Here is a 19141-nt window from a genome sequence, read left to right on the forward strand (position 1 = left end):
CAGGTTGCAATAAAATGCTAGCCAACCCCACAAGCCAATCAATATCAGCTATTTCAGGTGTCGTTACAATGTAATAATGTCCTCATGTTAGAAATGTGTGTATCTTAATTTAAGAGAAAGGTTCAGTGAAGTTTATTCTATTTATTAGACGACATAGAAATCATATTTAGTGAACAAATACAGACTCAGTAATACACCAAAGGTAAGGCAAAGTTCACACAAAGCCTGTCTTCTCAGTTGTCTGACTGTAGAAAAAGTGCTTATGAGAAGTGTTTCCATCAGTCAGTCAGACCAAACATTCTTACTGTTCACATCTTTTTGACTGGGCGAGATCTCAAACAACCTCTGTGTGCAGGTGGATCCATGACATTCAAACGTTTTGCCATAACATAACACAAACATTCAAAAACATGCCTTTAAGTAAAATAAATAAGTGGGGAAATATTGTATGTCTAATAGCAGTCTAAACCTTTAAAGCAATTCTATTTTGAAAGCCAAATACATTTTTAAGTTTGGTGCTCAACATGCAGAGGGAAGCCTTAACAAACACGAAACTAACATTTCAAAAGTTCTCTTTTATGCACTGTTTTACCCACAGTGTTTCACCATATAATAATAAAGTTAAATATCCAAGTTTCTTCCAAGTAATCTAATTACTGTGAGGAGATACAGCTAATCTACCACCTACCAAAATACAGTTTTCATCACTGCAACTTGGGATTGCCCTCAGCAGCAAATCAGACAATAAATGACAAACTACTGTTACACCATTATGAAAATTACTTCTTTTCTTTTTTGGAAAACATGTCCTGTACGATGCACTTTTGTACATAAAAATCAATCCTATGGCCTTGGTCATACAAAGGCTTGTTGTCCCTTACAGGCAGCAAAAAGGATGAATTGCTTTAAGTTTCTCCTTTGTCCAACATCAATCCCTGGACACAAGACCGCTTTTAATAGGCTAACAGATCAAGGTCCTTTGAGAAACCCTCAGCAGACCTAAAGTAATTTTAATAAATTGCATTCATCACAAAATAAAAGAATACATGTTAAAACTATTTTGAACTAATGTTACACCAGTAAAATTATGCTCGTAAATTCTATTGACATGTAAAACATCACAAGGAAAATATATAATAAAAAAGTGAAGAAATGCAAAAGATTCAATGAAAGGTTTCTATTTGTACACCTTGTTTGCAAAATAGATAACTAAAATTCTAATAAAAGAAAGAAACAATATTTCTCTTAATCAGACACAATGCCCACCCTGTCTGCTGCTAAATAGTAGACAGCAATGAGTAACTGCATCATGCCGCGTCAATCTCTCATGACTACATGTCACCAAATGTTTGCCTCCTTCTACTTTACTACAAAAGTATTTTGCCCTTTTTGTTAATTTCTTGTTGAAAAAAATGAAAGAAAATCAAATTAAATTGAAAATTAAATTGAATAACATACACATTAAAGCATCAGTGAAAACAAACTGTAAGCCTAATTAACAGGTCCACACACACAATACCACTGCATTTACATGGTATTGCAAAAACACGTAGATTTAATCCTAATGTATATGTCTTAAGTGGAATAGATTTTCTGAGTGTTTTTCCACACAAACCTTTTAAAATATACTTAATCATTGCATGCACAACTGTTTAGGCACTTGTAACCTTCGATTAATACAGTACTGACAAGTGACTGCAACATTAAGACTAACAGTTGAGACACTACTCAACACGCAACCCTCACAGGATCACAAGAGCTTTAGTTTGAATATGAGCAGCAGTAACTTCATACTCTTACTGAGCTGACTTTCATGGCTGTGGAGGCTATATCAACTTGAACAAGTGAAAAGTATTTACAGATCCATCAGTGAGTCAGCAATTGTCTTGAGCAATAATGCACATTTACTAAAGAGGTGTTAAATTAGAAAAACAAAATTGCTTTGAACGGATAAAACATTTCATTTCTCTCAGAAAAGACAGAAAACAATCTGTATATGTAATGCAAAGGCACACCAGGAGGTGGAGCACTGATCCATTACTCTGGGTGAAGTATAGAGGGACTCAGAGCATTTTTAAAGGGACATCCATAAACCTGCTGTTAGATTACATTTTTTTTATATACACAATTTTTTGTTTAGTTTAAAGTTAAATTAAGTGCTTTTCTCTTTGATTAAAAGTTAAATCTGGCACTAGATGAGCAATCATTATCATCAAAAACAAAACTTTCTTAGTTTAAATAACACATTCAATAAAGAATATGATGATGATAAAACTGCAATATAATCTACAATATAGGACGCCTTTACACCTGACATTAACAGGTACTGTCTACAGACTGAGAACTGATTAAAATATTTACATTATTTAAAACATCTCTGTTGTTTAGTTTTATGCCACTACTGCCAGTTTACTTCTCTGTAGCATCTATTGTATTTAAGTTTGATTGGTGGCTAAATGCACTCATAACCCTATCAGAATTAGTTTAGGAAACAAATAAATAATGCACATTGATCGTTGAAGGTGCATGTTAGCAGGTGCAAAGGCGTGTACAATAACAATCTCTCTGACACCTATTACAGTATAATGTAGAGGTTCATTATAATTGCATGTAATGTATCATCATCATCATCATAATGTCAGATAAAGTTGGCGATGTTATCCACATGCAGCCTCTTGTATTTTGTGTGTATTGTTAACAGAATATTTACAGAACGGCTGCCCGGGACCCTTAACAGCAGCAACACGGCACTGGCTTCTGTTTCTGGCGGTTACTTGAGGATGATCTGTTTCGGAGGCAAAGACAAGTCACTGAGTAGTTTCACACAACAGGTATACTTTACAATCGCCTTTGTTACAAGACAAAGATTATTAAGGAACTCACTTCTCACACTTAAGTGATATGAAAATACAAAGTTTAAGTGAAATGAACTTTATTCTCTTGATACATAGTTTTGTAAAAATGGGGCTTGACCTTGGAGCTAATTTAAGGTTAAAAGTTTTATTGATTTGCAAAAGTGATTTGGAACTGAAATTATAAGTTTTGATATTAAAAAATGTGTTTAAACAATCAAATGAATTATTTTACACATTGAATAAATTGTTTTATGCATTTTTAAAAACAGTTTTAACTATTTATCAGCTTCAAACCCTTTTTTTCCCAGTGTCAGACTTTTGACCGTGATTTTGTGTTGTGGCTGTGTATCAAAGGGGAGGGGTGCGTGTAGACTAGTGATTGAAAGCTCCTGTGTCACGTTGGTTACAAGTTTAAAATGAGCATTTTGGCTGAAGATGGTCACTGCTCCTTCACGGGATGCTGCCGGCACCAGCCACAGTTTCAGATTGTGCTATAATGGACTATATTGATGGGTCAATATTTGAAACATATTGATATACATACATGTGGGGGAAAAATTTACCCCTACAACAAGGAATACTGTTATCTGATTGGGTGGTAGGTTGCAAAAAAGCTATATTGAAATTAGAATCCCCCCCCACCTTATTTAAACCTAATGTAAAAGAGTTCATAGCACCTGCAATATCAATATGTTACAAACATTCACTCATCAATATAGTCAATCATAGGATAATCCAGGAAACCATGTTTCTTACCTGTTGGCTGGTGCCAGCAGCATCCTGTAAAGGAGCGATGACCATCTTCCATCAAAATGCTCATTTTAAACTTGTAACAAATGTGACACAGAAGCTGTCAATCATCAGTCTACACCCACCTCTCCCCCTTCATACATGCCCACAACACAAAATCAGGCTTAAAAATCGGAAAATGATCAAATCAGATGTAAAATAAAAAAAATAAACGTAAACTCTAACAAAATTAATAAAAAAAAAAATGAAAACAAATTTATTCAAAATAAAATCATTCTTTTGTTTTTTTTTAAACAGTTTTTTTTTTTTTACATTTTAAATATCAAAACTTAGAATTTCAGTTTCAAAAGACTTTTCAAATGAATAAAACTTCTGACTCTGACTTAGCCCCACACTTTTATGCCAGTGGTCATGACAAAGTTTAAATACTAACTTATCCGTATGTGCATATGACTTCATTCATTAAACATTTAAAAGACAACAGTAATCAAAGTAAAGAATACCAAATACTTTAGATTTACTCTCTCAATCCTAATATTAAATGTTTCAAACTAGCCAATTGAGGAAATGTGAATATTTTTTATTACACGAATAATAAAAATCTTATATTAAGACGTTGCACACAGAAAGTCAGCATAACCAATATCAAGAACTGTATGGTTAAGTCCTATATACTGTAGCTTGTGTTGGAAAAGACACTGACATCAACCAAAGCATAAAACATGCAATAGAGAATATAAGCGACACCACAGTTTGCAGATGGAAGAGCTAGAAATATGTTTTGTTTCTAAAGGAAAGGATGAGATGCAGCCTAGTTGGTCTACGAGGTACACGAAAGCTTAATGCTGCAATGCAAGCCGGGCATCTCTACGCTGATGAAGCAACTCCCCTGATTGAAAGATGAAGCACTTATTTAGAGCTCAAGGATTTATGACAGAAAGCTTTAAAAAGGAGCAAACCTGATTGGTTGGTGCTGTTGCTGCGTAGGGGACACTTGTGGCGGGAGTAGTTGCTGCAGAGACAGTAGCAGGCGTAGCACTGTACATCATGGGGACTTTTTCAGGAAGGGAACCATGAAAGCAATGAAAAGGGAGGTGGAGCATTATGGTAACCATAGCAATGTATCTCTCTCTCTTGCCAAGCAAATACAAAATGACATTAGCAGCAAGCCATCATTGGGTTAGACCAGCAGATGGCATGTGATCACACAGCAAAGCGAGACAGCAGGGGAAAAACATAAAAGGAGGGCTGATAAGAGATAAAATTAGGAAATCTGTCCATAATCTGGCATCCCACAAGATATGGCATGTAAAGCTATGCCACCAGAGGTGATCAATGTGTTTGTTTGTTGTTGTTTTGTTTTTTTAAATACAACATTTACAGAGTTTTACTATTAATACAAAACATTAAAGAGCATAAACTATGAGGTAAATCTATGGGATGCTGATCAAATTTCCTAATCACAATCCAGAATAAACCAAAAGTGCTTACATTTCTTTACTGTGCTTTGATTATTTAAAATAATTTTACAAGCATATATACATACAGGGCTCTGATCAGAAAGGCAAAAAATGAAACATAAAGCTAAAAATGTTTACTAAAAAACTAAAGTAATCTCTTGTTTTTTTCAGTTTTTGTTCTCATCCAGTTTCCTGGTTCAAAGGGTTGATTTCTCATCCGTTAATAGTAAGTATACTCTACCTTATCCAGACAAAGTAATGTATTCTTTACTACAAAAGGACATGGTTAAAGAAGAACATGGAGGAGGCACCTACCAATGCCATTAGCTGGAGTCATGCACAACACAGAACCTGTGTGATTTACAGGTGAAAAAAGAAAAGGTCTTTATCAAAATCGACATACATTAATATGGTCAATACTGGTGTAAGCCCATATAAACAGATCTTTACTTTATTAAACAGGCCCATTGTGTTAATGCAGCATTGTTTTGTTCTGATGGATACAAGCTGAGTAAAACAAAACTAGTGTTTTTGTAGTTAGTGTTCACTAACTACAAAAACAGGCGCATTAACGTAGAATACATTTAAGAGAAATTTCTGCAAGCAAACAGACCTTTTCAAACCAGACATTTACACTGGTCGCATTAAGTGAGGTGTAGGTGTATGGAGAGAAATTGCCTCAAAAAAGGTTACAAATATGTACAATATGACACACAAGACCCCCCCCCCCCCCACCAAAAGAAAACAAAGGAAATCCCAATTTTACACCAGAACATGAACACAGCTTACATATATGGATCTGTGCAAAGCTGACCTTGTGAAATGTGTCTCAAAAGCCCACGTGTGCATGCGATGTGATCTGTGCATATTAGGCGATTAGTTCACATGGTTTTGTAAGGGAGCGAGAGGGATGTTACGTGTAGTTTTAGACATTTGTATACACAGAAAATTATCCGATTTGTGAAGCTGAACTCAACAAATTGTGTGTAAATGATCAGTAATTTAGTCAGGTTTAAATGTATGCATTTGTAAATCTTAGTTTACGCGTGTGTATCATACTATACACATTTGTAATTCTTTGAGGCAAATTTCTCCCCATATAGGTGTGTCTATGACCATGACTTGCCAACTGACATATAGCACACCTGTTGCCTTGAAGAACCTGCCCTGGTTGTTAAGAGGTCATCAATTTGCTTTGTAACCACTGCTTCAATCTTTAATAGTTTACTGGTTCTACTGGATTAACTGAGAGCAACTGTTTTTCATAACAGTCTTACTTTTCGTAATATGAGTTTAACAAAGTTTAATTATAAGCTATGATAAAGCCAAGAATCTTGCAGTGACATGTCAAAAACCTGTTAGTGTAAGGATTAAGAGTCACACCCTTTTTGAAAGCTTTGATATAACAGACCTGTTCACAAGGAGTGCTGCTGATCCTGCAAATTTCTTCAGTTAAGTAACAGTAATACATGATGTGATATTTGCGAACAATATCTGACGGCAATAAGCACTGAGACAGACACGGAAATCTAGCTTAGCCATGGAGTCATAGCAGGTTTGGAAGCTCACCTGTGGGATAAAATGCTGCAGTGGGCTGCTGCAGAGTCTGTGAGCTGGCCAGAGCCTGCTGGTAGTGCAACAAACTGGGGCTGAGGAGAGAGCCGGCCCAGCTGCTCTTCTCAAGAACTGGTCTCTTTGGTAGGGGTTGCAGAACACTATGGGGAAAGGCCTGGAAAGGGACAAGAGGCAATAAGACACTTCCCATATTTCTGTTACGCACACCTTTAAAAGGATATGTTAGTATTTATGTTTAAAAAATGATACACATGACTAAAATATAAAGATGACACAATGAAAAAAAAACTACCACAGATATGACTGGTGTAATGTATTTACCAAAACTTATTTGACAACTTGAGCACTTAAAAATACCCATGCTGACAGATCATGTACAGAAGGGCAATATAAGACTTGAAGAAGCCGTAAACCCCAATGACAAAAATGAAAAGTTCTCACAGTACAATTAATAGCTACATGCAAAGCAAAAGGTGAAAGTACCAGGTCTACAGTTGCCTCGAGGGGTCGCTTCATTGCTTTGGCAGTCGACTGAGTCTTTTAATAGCAGGCAGCGAGCACATGATGGCAGTGGGCCAATGGGATTCAAGCGTATTAACATACAGGTAACAGCAAGCAGAGGTGCATCATGGAGGACAGCATTGTGGATAGGTGAGAAGGGGAAAACAAAACAAAAATAACCTGAATGTAGTATACCACATAAAACACAATATTCATGCACAGTAAGGACACATTAAACTAAAGATTCCTTAATTAGTAGGTCAACATGTACAGTTAATGAATCATTTTGGCAACAAAGACTTATAATAACAAGGGTGTAATAGCCTTAAACTATACGTCAAGTTTGAGAACAATGCTTAAAATGAAAGATATTAAAATATTAACAAAACCTACTATGCACACAAAAGGATTTTGGAACACGCTGGTTTTATGACTCCAAGTGCAGGATACTGATATAATGCACAGCAAGCACTTAACAGTTTCATAATTAAATGAAAGATAGCTTGGTTTTATGAAGGTAGCAAAGGCAGTACCACAAATCAAAAGCTAAAACAACCATGCACCTGATGTCACAAAGCACAGAACATTTACTGCATTCACACTAAAGCTTTTGAATTACAGATGTCTCCTTAACTTGTACAGTACGTAAGAACAACTAACAACTTAAACTACAACCTAAATAAAAATGTATGGAAAAGAATTAACCATAAAAGATGATGTATGCTAGACATGATTTTTAAGTAGAATGGAGGCCAAAGAAGCATAATTTAGTGAGCCAATGTGGCTTTAATATTGCACTAAAGAAAAGTTAATAGAAATTGTGAGAAGCCTGATTGTGCATTACATTTAAAGGCTATTTAATGCTACTTAATGACGCAATTTAAAAACAATCCAAGAAAAATTGTAGCTGTAAGACTTAATGAAGAGGATCAATTTAAAATTGCTAAGACTATGTAAATCTGTGAGAGGAAGGTGTCAGATTCAACTGTCTGAAGTTTTACATAGGAAATCAATATTGTGACCTTTAAGAAGTTTTATTAAAAATAAAATACTGGTGCATTTCTTTGACATTAAACTACTTCAGGAGTTGCTGCTTAAAGTTTTGAGAGGAGCTTCTATTCAACTTCACTGAACGTACCATTACAAATGCTTACAAATATGCAGCACTCCACATTCAGCAATTTCATAGACAGAACAACGATGAACACTTTATCAATCATCAGAAGGATAACACTCTGACTTACCACAGCTGCAGCTGCGGCCTGTGCTGCCACTGCTGTCTGATTGACTTGTTGTTGACTGGATTTGATTTTGGCCTGCAAGTGTGCAGGCGGGTGAAAATACTTGCACTTCTCCCTGGAACAGCGACTCTTGATGTAGTCCATGCAAACAGTGACAGTGTTATCCATGGTGTCAATCATTGGGCTGTCACTGGGATGAGCAAAGCGGCAATCTGTCTCCCCTCTTGCACAGTTTCCTCGCTGAAACTCACGACACACCTGAGAGGAGCAAGAGGAGTTCAGCTTTTAAATGTGTAGCCAGATCATGTGAAACCGCATAAGCGCTAATGTATTTTTATGTGAAGTCACGCCTTGGTGTGCATGAATACCTCTAGTTTGTCTGAACGCTGAAGCTTCTGTGAGGGAGAAGAAGAGGAAGAGGAGGAGGAAGAGGAGGAGCACTGGACTGAGACAGGTGAGCTCCCTGGAACAAGAACCGGAGTGCTGGAGAGGATGTCTGAAGGAATGAGGCTCATTCCATGGCTTAATGGTGTCATGTATGAACCATAACCGAGACCAGCGTTTGTGCCAAGTCCCTGCGTAAATGTTGGCTATGAGGGAAGAGCATACATATTATGTGTGAGAATGCCATCCATCAACATCACACTGACTTAAAATTCCTCCTGAACCAGGACTTTACCACAGGCTGCAGGCTGGGTCCAGGGATCATGAGCTGCATCTGCTGGGCAAGCACGGCTGCTGCAGTCTTCTGATGGATGAGGTTGTTGCGCCCATTTATCTCTAACTGGGTTTTTAAGTGTGAAGGTGGATGAAGGTACTTGCAGTTTTCTCTTGAGCATCTGCCCTGCATTCAGAGAAATTATAAAGTGAAATACAAGCATTTTCATTCATATCATAAAGAAATTTTACAATCTGATAGACTAAAAATATTGCTGAATCAAAAGACTGAGAAAAAAAATGAATGTTTTGTTTTTATCAAAATCCTGTAAGATTGTCTCAAAGAAATGTAATCGTCAACATGTTTTTTCTCCACAGCTCTCCCACTCAGGCTCCACTGTCAGCGGTGCTGTGTTGCATGACGTGACAGCTAGTCGTGGCTAGAATAAAGCATTTTACATTGCAATGATGGATGTCAAAATTTTCTTGAGTCAGGCACAAGACTTTACTTGGAGTGCAGACAGTTAGTGTTGAAAAATGCAAAAGAATAAACTGTTGCAGATTATGTGTTGCATTACATCCTTTATTTAGACTCTCACAGATCAGATCAGAGCTGGTACTCAGAAGTGTTAATCAGCGGGTTAAATGATTTTTCCCATGAAAATTTCACAGACTACACAATTCTCAATCCTACCCAACCCACCTACTATCCAAAATCATTCACTGCACAGTCACTGAACATCAGCTTTGAATGCAACACTTGTGCAGCATATACTGTGCATTAAAACATGCATTGGCTAATTACACAGTTTTTTTTTTACTCATTTAGCCTTAATGGTGGTATATTTCAGCGGTTTGTTTTTAAGCCTAAATACAAAACCTGAAAAACCCTTTATTTATTTATTTTACCCTCAATATGAGCCAATCAAAGCCATCCCTGCCACTCAGGCATTTATATTAACCTAATAAGAGATGAGCGTTCTCTCTCCTATATATTCAAGTTCTCAGACTCATGTCTGTTCATTTAAATTTCTTCTGACATTCATTTAGATATATATTCTGAATACTGGTTATTAATTTGTCTTATCTATAAAGAAAAAATGTAGTACTCACAGAATGAACCAAACAAGGAGATACAACAACCAAGGAATGACTTGACTTTATATCTTCAGCATCTAGCCCTAGAAAATTTTCAGAAGTAATGTCTGCTGGTACTGAACTTTAGCCCTGATATATAACAAAAACGTATCGCCTACAAGAAAGCCTCAGATCAGCTGAAACACTCAGTTTATTTAAATCCAGGTTGAAGACTCACCTATTCTCAGCTGCATTTGAATAAAGCACCAAATCCACACTTTTAAGCTTAAATTTCAAAACTTACATTAACTACTGATCTTATCTATTTCTGATTTTATCTGTTTTGATTTTATATACTGTTTTGTTTGTTTGTTAAGCTTAAATTTCAAACTTACATTAACTACTGATTTTATCTACTGTTCTGATTTTATCTGTTTTGATTTTATATACTGTTTTGTTTGTTTGTTTGTTTGTTAAGTGGGTTTAGAGCTCTGGGTAGCTCCCCAGCTGGGTCTAGACTGGGTCTAGAGAGTATTTTAAATTCAGGGAATTTAAAATAGAAAGTAGCTCGTCCACAGAAGGACTGGTAGCTCCCCTTACGATAAGGGTTCAGATCGCGCGAACAGGTGTGGGATTAGAGCTCTGGGTAGCTCCCCAACTGGGTCTAGACTGGGTCTACAATAAAACTGTAGAAACAGCAAGCAGAAGGAATCAGCTACATCTGGACATCAACAGTACTGTCGGGTGCTGGAAGCCACGAGGATCTACTTACAATACCAAAGAGTGTGCATATTCTTCAACATGATGACATTAATTGTGTTAGGATCCACTGGTGAATGGGAAAGTTACCAGTAATTGTTTTGACATGTCCTTCTCACTCACAACCCTGAATTGAACAAAAATCGTATGGCAACAACGTCAGCAGGAAAGCCAAGAGAAAAACACGAGGAAAACACGTCTCTGAATGGCTAGCTCTCACTAAGCAAACAAGGGCTCAACACTACAAAACATCATTGTAAACTTTGACATAGTTAGACAGAGTTCCTAAAAATTGGAAAAGCACAGCTTGACATTCATTCTCGAAATTCCAGTAGAAACTCTATACTCCCCTTAAGGTACGCTGTTGAAAAAACATTTTAGTCTGGCTCTGAGTAAACTGCACATTTTATTTAGAGCAACGAATGAACATTTGTTAGAAAATCTTCAGCTAATTTGACAAATAAAAATCATAAATAAGGCATTTTAGGGTATCCTTTATCTCATGTAACAGTAAATTAAGTAGTATTTGCTTGTTGGTCAAATAAAACAAGCATTTTACTTGTGAACAGGACAATCAGTTTAGATCATTTTTATATATGAATATAATTTATTTATACTCTTTCTTGAGTTTCTTGAAAGGATCTATTCAAATCTATTATAATTATGATCATTAAATTTCCATATTAATCAATATGAAGGTAATGCAGATAGTTGCAGTTGTAGCTTTTCTTTTCAAAGCAGAGAGCTGTTCTCACCTTAATATTTTATGAGCAAAATGTAATACAATCTTTTACAAAGGAAATTACAGATTTCTGGCCGACTACTTTGCAGTAAAATAAATATTATAGAAACCTCTAATCACTTTGATAAGTTGAAAAGTGCTTGGTGCCACTTATCTACAACATAAAGCCAATGTCTGAACTAATAAAACCCCCCTTTCAGATATGCACCCAATTAATCTGTTGTTCCATTATTCTGTTGGCATCTGAATGTGTCAATTAGATTTCTGAATGAAGACCCCGGTCGCTTTTTTAGCCAGCAGGCTGGACCTACCATACCAAAGAGGGATGATTAGTTTATGAAAATGGAAGACGGACTGCAGAGTGGTGCAGCTCACCGACAGTCATAATAATCAAGATGAACAATAAATGTTTTTATATGAAGGAATGAAGTAGATTCATTCTATGAATGCATTCGGGCCCATGTCCACGGGAGTTACAGGCGAGCTATGTATAAACTTGTAGCAAGGTGGTAAGGAGATGAGTCAACATGAGGATAGTCCTGGAGGCAAAGCTGGATTTTGGTGTGATGGTGAATGTGTGAGAGTGGATTAAGGATGCCCCCACCTCATTCAGGGCAACTGAGCAAGCAGGAGAATAAACTGACTGTAATCCATCTGGCTGCCAGATTTTTTTTCTTCTTCTATCACCTAAATTCTCTGGATAAGTGATTAGATTTTACCGTACAATCTTTGGGAAATAGTGGTATTACCCATGATTTCACAAATAGTAGAGCAATATGGGAAATGAGGCTGGATGCTTGGGGGGGTTAATGCACCGAGGGGCTCTGAGAATTCAATATTAAACTTACACCTGACTATACAACAGTGATGCTAACAGTTGATTTCTCTATTATCACCACTTAACATGGGAACTGAGCATGCTTGAATTTTTTCTAACCCGAGAAATAATTATTTTTCTTTCACTTTTATAAACTAATAACTGACACGTACTTCCAGCACTACATTATTGAGCATATAAGTAACTTACACAGTTACACTGCTAGCAAACAGCAACAAAATCCAGTTTTCCTTTTAGTCTTAGTTTACTTTCATACTCCTTTATACAGGGGCATTATTTTCTGACACTTAATAGAAGATCATTAATATGTCTTACCTTCAATGAGTCAAAGCAGGCTATGACTCTTCCATTTTCAATTTGGCAGCTCTTCGACGGATGAGCAAATTTGCATTCCTCATCACTGCGTGAACAGTTTCCTCGCTGAAACTGTCGACAAACTTCCAGAGTTAGCCATTTTGTGTCTCTCGCTGAAGAAATATTTAACGCCATGTCCAAAAGTTTTAACTTTAAAGCAACTTTTAAAAGTCACTCTTATTGTTGAAAGACTAATTCACCAGAAGCTGTAGCTTAATCGCAGCTTTTAGCTCTGAATACAGTCTGCTTCTTTGTTAAAACAACCAGATGACTCCCCCATCAGAAGGAGCAGAAAAATCAGATGACTAGCCAATCAAAGAAAAATTATCCTAGAAACAAGAACAACTGTGTTTTTTACAGCAAGAGACTGCAGTGTATACTCCACAGCCGAGAACGCCCACAGAGAGTGAACAATGATCTCAACACAGAATTGTTACTCTGTTGTATGTGCGCTGGTCAGTAGCCTCCGTCTTGTTATCCTCTATTTTATGGCTTGAATTTCTCATTCTTTTAGGTGCTGAAAGTGTGCAAACCAGCGACAAAGGGCTTGAGCTGAGGTATCCTGTGTTGGTGCATGAAACTGCAACTTAAAAAAGAAGTGAGGGGCAGCAATGTACATGAACCAACTTCAAGTCGGAGATATCTTCTCAAAGGCACTATCTGTTTGTAATCTGAAAGAAAAGAAAACAGGGATATTACTGAAATTAAACTTAATTGTGATTACAGCATCATTAGTCTGTTCAGTGGGCATATTAAGATATGTTAAGATGTTATGTAAAATATGAGAACAAACTCCCCACAGAAAGACAGGTTCAAACCCAGGACCTTCTAGCAGTGAGGTAACCACTGCACCAACATGCCCCCATCACGATAGTGCAGAGCAGACAATTCACATTGTTAGAACTTCTCTGTAAGTAATAAAAGTTCCGCTCATACAAAGCTGTCAGCGTTTTATCAAGAAAAGAGACTTTGCACACACCTGCAAATCACTCACCACCTCACATCTGTTCCTGTCTTTATTTAAAGCCATTAGTCTGCCTCCTCTATAAACTGAATTACAATGAAGTGGCAGATGCCATCCATTTAAACTCATACAACTACATAAAATAGGTTTGAATCAGCAAAGCACAAGTCATACATTTTGCAATCAGGCATAAAAAAATCCGTTTATCTTTCACCATGGAGCTCCTTCTCATCATTTTGTGGGAAATCCAAAGGGAATACAGATGTTTTATGCCTACACATTTCACTCTTTTCCAGGTTATGCTGCCTAAATGAAAGCATTAGCATTTTATAAAGACACCAGATCACACAATCAGAGTTTTGCTGAAACAGCACGCACGGTTATGACACATTTGCACCAAAGTTTGTTCATCAGGATCCATTAATTGCACTTTATAAGAGTCATACAGTTATTGCAGCCACTTCATTTTTTTCTACTTCTCTATATACTGCTAAGCTGGTTGGGAGTCAAACACAAACTGCGTAGTCAGACCTGCAACTACACAGGAAGTTGCTGAGCAGACAGAAAAGGTGGACAACTCATGAGCTGATTAAATCTGCATGATTTGATTTTTTTATCCTACTAAGATCCACTAAAGCTATCAGTAAATACTGCACTCCAAAAGCTGTTTTGCTCTGCTGCTCTTCCTTTTCTTTTGCAGCAACCCTTGGTCTAACAGTACGCTGCAGCAAATTCCTTTAGGCGCAAGTCAGGAAACAGAGCAGGAAAACCGACCTCTCTCACTTCATTCGGCACTAAAATGCTTGTTCTTGTTTCCTGGAATCTAGGCTGGAGATACAACTTTCAAGCTGCTGACTTCTAAATATACTGACAAGAAAAAACAACTCTTACCCTTCTTTCTGTCCCATGGATTCAGTGACTAAAGATTTTCTCTTCACAGCAAGAAAAACAGACTCTCTGCCAGGCTCTGACTAAAACATTTCCAGCCACCCCCTTCCTGTCTGGGAGCTGGCCTCTGGGAAGACCCTCCCAGTTAGAAATTGTCCAATAGGGAACAAGAATCTGATCTGCCATGTGAAACTTCCTGTTGACCATTTATTTATGATTACAATCTGATTACTTGGAGAACGTGGAATTCAACACTTGATCCATGCCTCCAGAGTTTGCTGCTGCAGGGATGAACAATGATGCATGTGAAATAAATTATTTTGCAAGCTTGCACAAAGCTTCTGCACAAACATGACTACAGAGCATGCAGCCCACAAGTGTATATCCTAAACACTCTTTACAGTTAATTATCATAAATACAGGCCTGAGTTATTAGCTCCATACCTTGGATTAGGTCAGTATGCTGGTATTAAAAACCCGTAATAACCCAATGTAAATAGTAATACGCCTTTTTTGTTTTGTGTGTGTTATCTTTCAGTTCTAATTGTAACATTTAAATAATTTCAGCATCCTTCTCAGTTCAGGGGTGTAGCCACTTACTGCTGACAATATGATGAATGGCGTTGTCTTAATGGCACTTCCGAGTATCCCAGGTAGGAATCATTTTGTCTACTTTTTTTTAAATGTATAGTCACATTTTCAGAGTAAACGAGGAAATGCACATAAGAAGCACCGCTGTAGGTGTACTATAACAACAAATACAATCATATTGTGTCACTGCAATTCGATTAAAAGCTGTAAGAAAATACTTTAAGGCTTACTAGTACAATGGCAGTCAACTAACTGCCACTATTTTGTATCACGCAGTTTTATTACCACAGTTTGAGACTGCTAGGATGCTTAAGTGTCAGCTTTACAACCCAATCAGAAATACATTCACATTAACATGCATTAGCTTGCATTAGCCACACTGGTAGCAGAAAGACAGGACCTGCTTACCTCATCATCACGAACGAGCTGCTTCCCAGAGGATACGACAATCACGCACCAGCTAGGACAACGGCAACCCAACTAACGAAAACAATATGTCAAGTGTTCCCGAAATTTCCTCTCAATAGCCTCTTTATTTCTCGCCCTGTTCTGAGAATTACCGCTCGTTATTTCATCCACGTCTCCGACCTAATTTCTTTAGTTTGTAGCGCTGCACAGATTTAAGCAACAAGCTTTTGACAGCTTACTGTACGACCGTCAGTTCAGTGTGATAAAGGGGTGTCCCTGGGTGCGATGCGAAGACTGAAAACAGCCATTAATTCAGCATATGACGTTTCAACCGAGCGTAAGGCGCAATTTATTGTATAGAGACATTTCATACATTAAGTTGATTTCTAAAATAATAATATAGTGGGAAAAAGTAGGCATTCTTTAACTTCTATTTTCTGACATCCACCCTACGTCCGCAAAGTGGTACGATCCACACGAGTGCCAGTAGGCTAAAAGGGCAAGGGTTTGCTTGTTACCAAGGGAACAGCAATAAAACTATGTGAGTTTTGTGGATTATGTTCATGAGAGCACTCGTTCCCACACAAATATAAACAAATTAACGAAGAATGTATATATATATATTTTGAAAAAGGCATTGGAAAGTGAGAATTTAGCAACAAACAAAAACTTTACAAATATATATGTGTGACGTCTTGTCCATTTATTTTCGAAGAAAAGTAGTTATAAAAATATAATTTGTACAAGATATTAAAAACCTGTATATGTATATTAATAATATGAAGCAGATGCAGTAGCATGCAATCTCACAGGTCTGCTCAAGGTCAAATAAGATGGATGCTAACGGAGATAGGATGTCAGAGAGGAAATGGAGGGAGACAGAGCAGAGACCATCATTTTGCTATAAAGTCGAATATTTATACTATAGAGATATAAAAAAATGCTTGCTCTGAGTCCAGACATGGTGGTTGTGCTGGACTTTATCACTGGCACATGTATGCCAATTTTCTACTTGTCATATTATACATACATACATACTATATATATATATATATATATATATATATATATATATATATATATATATATATATATATATATATATATATATATATACATACATATATATATATAGATATATAGATATATAGATATATAGATATATATAGATATAGATATATATATTGGTGGTATTCAGCGAATGATGGTGTTTATAGAAAACATATTGTTAGCAGCAGATTAAAAGTTGCATATGTTTAATTTTCGGTTAATCATGATTATTTCTTCTAATTCTTTTATCATTAACAGTTTATTATAAGATAGTTACTTTTCAAAGTCATATTTCTATTTTTATTGCGTATATTGTCATTTAGCAGCCCGTTTCATTCTTAATTTGTTTATGCACCTTTAATTGTTGTTGTGTTTAAATATATTGTTTTTCTTTCATAGCCTTGTTTTGTTAGGTTTGATTGTTTTACACCTAAGGACATGGAGACAGACTGTTTTTTTAAACAGAAAATATAACCTAAAATATATAAAAATGTTCATTTTAATTCTTGAAATAGACCAAGTAACCAGTTAGTAATTGAATGTATAAATAAATATTCTAATTATATGTCAGATAGATAGATAGATAGATAGATAGGTAGATAGATAGATAGATAGATAGATAGATAGATAGATAGATAGATAGATAGATAGATAGATAGATAGATAGATAGCACCTGTGGCAAATTCAACATTTTTTCTAGTAGCTGTCATAAAACAAAACAGTCATGAATAATTGACTCTTTTCTGTTTCCCCAGTCTTTTTGAGGCTTTAGCTCAGCCTTATCTGATTTGTCACACTGACACATCTCAAACTGGAGATGTGGCATGAGGAAAGGTCACCATATTGCTCTCTTTGGGGAAAATGTCAGTGCCATGGTGAATCATTTTAAAAACAACCGATGCTTTCATTCATTTGAACTGGACACTCTTTTTTTGCCCCTTCACATTTTTGTTATATATTGTTATTAGGTACGACTCTGCAATATGTGGCTTTGGTGGAAAATGTTGAATTGTTTTGTTTCAGATGTCCCATGCATTTCAATGGATTTTTTTTTTTTTACTGTTATTTATCTGTCAGTAGAATAAATAAGTATCCACTTTTCTCTGTACATCAATCTGCTTAAGTCTCTCTTCCAATAACAAAAACATCTATTTGAACATGTATCTCAATACTAACTGTGCACCTATTAACACATTTTTATGGCCAACGTACAAGCTGATTTCATTATAACAAAACATCCAAAACATTACCCAACTCTCGTGCTTGCAGTAACCGGGTACCAGTAAAGGTCCTACAGGGACAATGCACAAATATTCATATCACATGCTTATTAAACAGAAGGGGATATTTCAGATTTATGCATCTAAATGTTTACACTAAGCATTTATTTATGTTCCGAGTGAAGCTAATTTTAATGCATATATATATACAGCTGAGGACAAAGTACATCATTACAAAAAATATGAAAATTACATACAAAATTACACAATTGCACAAAAATACATTTGTTGATGTATTGAAATTTTATGTATTTTCCATTTTTTCATTAATTGCATTTCCATTATTAAACTGATTTTGCAGGTAACTAAAGCTATTTAATGTAGTGAACATTTAATGATGGTACTTGCCTCTAAATTAAACTGCAGTTGAGGTAAAACAGGGGAAAACTGAACTATTTAAGTCTCTCAAAACACAGAACTTGATGAAATGTATCCATTTAATTACCTTACACTGCCGCCTGCGGTTAAGAGTTAAAACTGTTTATCATAACAGGATCACTTGAGCTATTATGACCTGAATATAAGATATATTTAAAATGTATTCAGACTGCCAGCACAGTGACTCAGGAGCATCAAAGATACCAGTATCTCCCAGTGTTTTAAAACTTCTTGATGTTATTATTTTCCTATAGGAGCTTTTCTCGCATCAAATATCATTACACTGTGGTATTGCTCCTTTTTACTCATCACTGTCCACAAGATCTTTCAATGTGCATAAATGTCACATTTTTTTTTTAGATAAAATCCTTTACATAAACTGCACAGTGTCACGGTCCATGGATTTTCTCTTGTTTTGATTTCAGAATCCTCAGTTAATATAACAATGCTTATCTTTCAAGGTTTATTGTTTAGGTTTTGTGTCAGCGCATGCATCACTGTGTTCCTTTATTCTAAAGTAAGCCAATTCTTTGCTTTCGCTTTGAATCTTTGGTTTTCATAGCATGACAAGCTTCGTTTGAGTGTTTCTTTTTCATGTTTTGTTTTCTATTTTTAATTTATTATCCCAAGCTCACCTGCGTCCTTACATATCCTGTTTTAGTGTGTATTCTTTGGAGTTTTTAATTCTCGGTTGTCATTTTATAGTTGTTGCCTTCCTTCAGCTTTTGTAACATTGAACATTTTAGCAGCAATCCACAGATCAAGAAAAAAT

General features: G+C 36.2%; 1 protein-coding gene across 6 annotated transcripts; it reads right to left on the reverse strand.

Moving 5' to 3' along the window:
- Positions 1-126: 126 nt before the first annotated feature.
- On the reverse strand, positions 127-15932 carry LOC120717550 (muscleblind-like protein 2a). Of its 6 annotated transcripts, none has more exons than XM_040005642.1 (10): positions 15661-15932; positions 12771-13480; positions 9062-9226; positions 8751-8972; positions 8386-8640; positions 7124-7177; positions 6635-6794; positions 5381-5416; positions 4565-4617; positions 127-2785 (listed from the first exon to the last, which is right to left on the reverse strand). In XM_040005642.1, the coding sequence occupies exons 2-10, from the start codon at positions 12942-12944 to the stop codon at positions 2771-2773; spliced, it is 1134 nt and encodes a 377-aa protein (XP_039861576.1). In that variant the 5' UTR covers positions 12945-13480; positions 15661-15932; the 3' UTR covers positions 127-2770. The 6 variants fall into 6 exon arrangements, with proteins under 6 accessions (XP_039861576.1, XP_039861573.1, XP_039861577.1 ...); XM_040005639.1 differs by having other exon boundaries at positions 4565-4659; XM_040005643.1 differs by lacking the exon at positions 7124-7177 and having other exon boundaries at positions 4565-4659.
- Positions 15933-19141: the final 3209 nt, after the last annotated feature.

Source organism: Simochromis diagramma, unplaced genomic scaffold, assembly GCF_900408965.1.
Source record: "Simochromis diagramma unplaced genomic scaffold, fSimDia1.1 OVJJ01000501.1, whole genome shotgun sequence".
Lineage (NCBI taxonomy): Eukaryota > Metazoa > Chordata > Actinopteri > Cichliformes > Cichlidae > Simochromis > Simochromis diagramma.